We start from the raw sequence: 5,524 nt of genomic DNA on the forward strand, positions 1-5,524 counted from the left end.
GAAAGCAGGTCAGTTTGTGATTTGATTTCGCCCTCAAGTCAGATATGTGATGTCTGCCAGACTGAGCCTCTAGGTACAAGGTTCGATTCCCAGTGTCCTCTTTTTTTACGAGAAAAATCAATAGTGGAAAAAAAGAACATAATCGGACGTACAACGGTCTATTCCCTAAAAAGAAAAAGAAAAACACCGTCACACCATTCTCATGACAGATAGCTTTTGGGTGTCGTTTTCCGAAATTTCCCGGTCCATTGTTCGTCTGCATCCTGGTACTACGGTCTATGGAGCACAATGGGCTGAGCTGAGCATGCCCTGTCACCGGCCTCAGCTCCCATCCTTCAGCACCCACCCACCCCGGCACCGGGCCACAGCTTCCACGTGCAACCTCCTGCCCCACGCGCCATCCTTCAACCCCTGCAGCTGCAATCAATCAGTCGTCACTCTCCGGACACTAGTGAGCCGTGCCCGTCTTCTCCTACCTCCAAACTCCTCGCGCTCCTCGCTGCACACACCCTTATCTTTCCAACTCACACTTTCTCCCTCTTTGCTTCGCTCGCTGCTTCTTCTCTTGTTCCCTTTTCTCGTCTCTATCCAACTCCCACTCTGCCACCTATAAATTCCAGCCACCACCATTGAATTGAGTCGATTGCGCAGAATTCTTGCAGCTGATTGCGCCGGAAACTTGCATCGTACTAGATAGTGCGTGTACCTAGATAGTCACGTACATATACATGGCCGCGTGGCTGGCGCGTCGGGCTGCCAGAAGGCTCGCTGGCGAGCTGTGCAGCCATGGACCAGGGCCGTGGCCCTTGAGCTTGTCGACGGTGCCGGTTCTCGGGGTGCCATCAGGGGACCAAAGCAGGGGGTTCTGCTCCGTCCGGCGCTTCGCAGGAGATAGCACCGCCGCCGCTGCCGTCGAGGAGCCGGAGAATGGACTTGCCGCAGGCGATCTGCAGGTATCTGTTCTGTGCACTCGTATGTTGTGGTACATACAGTAGGACGGCCGCTTCTAGACATGTGTGCTCTATAGAATTGTCAGGATAAATTAGTAGTACGTAGTACCACGAATATTTAGGATGCTCTGGTTTTGAAAATTACATTATATTTCCCGCAAAAAAAAGAAAATTTACATTATATATATGCAACAGGGAAGGTAAACCCCTTCCTCAGAAAACAAACATTCAGGATGCTGCGCCTACGATCATGTGATCTTTCTCCTTGATTAAAGAAAATTTAGTGTGGATATCATCGTGATTCTCACTTGGAAAGAGCATCCTGTATACACGTGATTACTATATATGCTTCTAATATTCCTAAGAAACAAGACAACTTTAACACATGACAATTGTGGATAGAATTGACAACAAGTAGTAAAGTAAGCAGATAAGGAAGGACGTGTCATTGAGTCGATAGGCTGGTGGGACTTCACTTCAGGTTTAGTAAGCTCACACGGCTTCTTTTCTCTTGCGTGTTTTATTTATTTATAGTTCCTGTGATGTCACTCCGTGTCACCTGATTTTTCGACAAAGGGTGAATTTTATTGGCTCAAAAGAAGCATCAAGAGGATACAATATAATGAGCATACACCCGGCCTCTGCATAACTGGATGCACACAGCCAACCCAACACAAACGCTAAAACACACCAACGACTAGCAAAGTCATAAGACCAAAAGCTATGAATAGGTGTGAAAAGGAAAAAAGAAATAAAAAAGCCCCAAAGCGATCAGATCAGCGAACGACAAACTAGAACTGCGACCATATCCGCACCAACCATTGACACCACATTGATGACGAGGATCTTCAACAACAACGCCTTCAAGAAGGAAGCGACACTCAAGCGCCGCCGTCGCTGGATCCAACCAAAAAGGCTAGAATCAAAGTTTTCACCCTGAAGAAACAGTCCGAACGTATCCGAGCAATGCCTCCAACAAGGTCATGATGTAAAAAAAAACATCGCCATTGCCAGGGATGACCACTCGGGTCTGACCTAGGCTTTCGCCCCGGAGCTCGAGACCGGGTGCTCGTAGCACCACCATCAAAGTCACACATGTGTTGTCGCCGCCGCTTTTCCACAATCCAAGCAGCTGCAATTTAACCACCGCCACTCCAACAACATTCCTTTGCGTCAAGTCATTGTCCATAATTTGTACCTCACCACCGAAAGTCATTCACCGGATCAAGAGATAAAAACTCCCGAATTCACTTTGATGACCCCCGATGTCGTGGATCCATAGAAAATCGTTGCAGAACGATCTACAGTCACCACCATCTGGCCAATCAAATCTAGACCACCACCACCAACAGAGGATCACAACGGCGGCCTGCATCGCACATGCCATAAGGCCAGCTCATCGCCGCAGCCTTGCAGTGGCCGGAGCAGTGACAACAAACACTACGGGGCGCCCAAGGGATCCTCCCCGCGCCACACCCGGACAAGATCTTTGGGGGATGGAGGAGCGCGCCATAGCCGAAGGGTCACGCAAAGGGGGAGGGCCAGGACGGTCGCAGCCAGCCCCGTGACGACCACCGCCGGCAGGAAGGACGCCGGAGCAGCAGACCGAATCTTCACGGGGAGGGCGGAAGTGTGCAACCGGAGGTGACCCAGACCCAAGCCAACAGCCGCCAGGCGCTGGGGCGCCCGGATCTGGCGCGCCGCCCGCGAGATCCGCAGGAAGCGGCTGGAGATGGCGGACGGCGACGGAGCCCGGGACGAGGGGAGGAACGGGAGAGGAGGAGGCTGAGGAGGCACGCCCCGCCGCCGCCGTCCTTGAGGGCCGAGAAGGCTTCGCTGCTGGTCCCCTCTGGCGACGGCGAGGAGAATGGATCGGAAGGGACAGCTGCCGGTCGCGAGATTAGGGCACTGCCCGAGTCGTCCTCTGTGACGCCCCCGATTTGACCGTACACTAATCATGCACGCAAATGTGTACGATCAAGATCAGGGACTCACGGGAAGATATCACAACACAACTCTAAAACATAAATAAGTCATACAAGCATTATAATACAAGCCAGGGGCCTCGAGGGCTCGAATACAAGTGCTCGATCATAGACGAGTTAGCGGAAGCAACAATATCTGAACACAGACATAAGTTAAACAAGTTTGCCTTAAGAAGGCTAGCACAAACAGGGATACAGATCGAACGAGGCGCAGGCCTCCTGCCTGGGATCCGCCTAACTACTCCTGGTCGTCGTCTGCGGCCTGCACGTAGTAGTAGGCACCTCCAGTGTCGTAGGTGTCGTCGTCGATGGTGGCTTCTGGCTCCTGGACTCCAACATCTGGTTGCGACATCCAGATAGGAAGGAAAGGGGGGAAAGAGGGAGAGAAGCAACCGTGAGTACTCATCCAAAGTACTCGCAAGCAAGGAGCTACACTACATATGCAGGGTTATATGTGTAAAGGGGCATATCAGTGGACTGAACTGCAGAATGCCAGAATAAAAGGGGGATAGCTAGTCCTGTCGAAGACTACGCTTCTGGCCATCTCCATCTTGCAGCATGTAGAAGAGAGTAGATTGAAGTCCTCCAAGTAGCATCGCATAGCATAATCCTACCCGGCGATCCCCTCCTCGTCGCCCTGTTAGAGAGCGATCACCGGGTTGTATCTGGCACTTGGAAGGGTGTATTTTATTCAGTATCCAGTTCTAGTTGTCATAAGGTCAAGGTACAACTCCGGGTCGTCCTTTTACCGAGGGACACGGCTATTCGAATAGATAAACTTCCCTGCAGGGGTGCACCACATAACCCAACACGCTCGATCCCATTTGGCCGGACACACTTTTCTGGGTCATGCCCGGCCTCGTAAGATCAACACGTTGCAGCCCCACCTAGGCTCAACAGAGAGGTCAGCACGCCGGTCTAAACCTATGCGCGCAGGGGTCTGGGCCCATCGCCCTATGCACACCTGCACGTTGCGTACGCGGCCGGAAGCAGACCTAGCCCCCTTAATACAAGCGCGAGCTTACGGTCCAATGCGGCGCGCGCCACTCAGTTGCTGACGTCAAAAGAGCTTCGGCTGATACCACGACGTCGGGATACCCATAACTACTCCCACGTAGATGGTTAGTGCGTATAGACCAAATGGCCAGACTCAGATCAAATACCCAGAACTCGTTAAGCGTGTTGTTTATCTGCGAACGCCGACCAGGGCCAGGCCCACCTCTCACCTAGGCGGTCTCAACCTGCCCTGTCGCTCCGCCATAAAGTAACAGTCGGGGGCTGTCAGGAACCCAGGCCCACCTCTACCGAGGTGGAGCCACCTGTCCTTTCAGCCCCCTCATCAGAATCACTTGCGGGTACTCAACGAGCCGACCCGACTTTAGTCACCACATGTGTCATGTATATAATGTATATAGTATATACCCGTGATCACCTCCCGAAGTGATCACGGCCCAGTAGTATAGCATGGCAGACGGACAAGAGTGTAGGGCCACTGATGAAACACTAGCATCCTATACTAAGCAGTAGGATAGCAGGTAAGGGTAACAATTGTAGAAACAATGACAGGCTATGCATCAGGATAGGATTATCGGAAAGCAGTAACATGCTACACTACTCTAATGCAAGCAGTATAGAGAAGAGTAGGCGATATCTGGTGATCAAGGGGGGGCTTGCCTGGTTGCTCTGGCAAGTAGGAGGGGTCGTCGACTCCGTAGTCGAACTGGGCAGCAGCAGTGTCGGTCTCGTAGTCTACCGGAGAGAAGAGGGGGAAGAAACAGTAAATACAATGCAAACATAAGCATGACGATGCGTGACATGACAATGAGCGGTGCTAGGGGTGTCCTAACGCGACAGCAGGTGGTATCGGTGAAGGGGGGGGGACATCCGGGAGGTATTCCCGATGTTACGCGTTTTTGGACAGACGGACCGGAGGGGGAAAGTTGCTAGTTCGATAGGTTAGGGAGGTGTGGTGGACGAACGGACTGCGTATCCGGATTCGTCTCGTCGTTCTGAGCAACTTTCATATAGAAAACATTTTCATCCGAGTTACGGTTTAAAAGATATGAATTTTCAAAGTTTATTTGAATTTCTGGAATTATTTATATTAAGAAAAATGAATTATGACGTCAGCATGAGGCAATGCTGACGTCAGCAAGTCAACAGGTCGGCTAACCAGTCAAACCAGACAGGTGGGTCCAGTGGGACCCACATGTCAGTCTCTGTTATTCTAATATCTATTTAAACTAATCTAACAGTATAATTAGAGGGGTGGGCCCCACATGTCAGTGAGTGATTAGTTAAAATAATTATTTTTATTTATAAAACATTTTCTTTTTCTTTTATTTTTGCGGCGGGGCCCGCATGTCAGTGACTGGGCCTGCCCAGTCAGCAGTTGACTGGGTCAACCCAGTCAACTGGGGCCCGTGGGGGCCACTGGCAGGGGCACTGGGGTGGCCCCAGGCCTGCCACGTCGGCGGCCGGCGCCGGAGCAACGCCGGCGACCAAAACGCACGGCGGCGCGCGCGGGAGGGGCGCGGGTTTCACCCACAGTGGGTTTGCGGGGGCGGGGCTGGGCGCGTTCGACGCGGC

At 52.0% G+C, this 5,524-nt stretch overlaps 1 protein-coding gene across 1 annotated transcript in view; it reads left to right on the top strand.

Annotated features, from left to right (window-relative positions):
- The first annotated feature begins 325 nt into the window (after positions 1 to 325).
- The window catches only part of LOC100682406 (2-oxoisovalerate dehydrogenase subunit alpha 2, mitochondrial), a 19,856-nt gene continuing 14,657 nt past the window's right edge, over positions 326 to 5,524 (top strand). Inside the window, exon 1 of the mRNA XM_044540059.1 lies at positions 326 to 953. Coding sequence (XP_044395994.1) covers positions 729 to 953 — 225 coding nt within the window. The 5' untranslated portion in view covers positions 326 to 728. The remainder of the gene's footprint in view (positions 954 to 5,524) is intronic.

This window comes from Triticum aestivum, chromosome 5D (genome assembly GCF_018294505.1).
Source record: "Triticum aestivum cultivar Chinese Spring chromosome 5D, IWGSC CS RefSeq v2.1, whole genome shotgun sequence".
NCBI classification, from domain to species: domain Eukaryota; kingdom Viridiplantae; phylum Streptophyta; class Magnoliopsida; order Poales; family Poaceae; genus Triticum; species Triticum aestivum.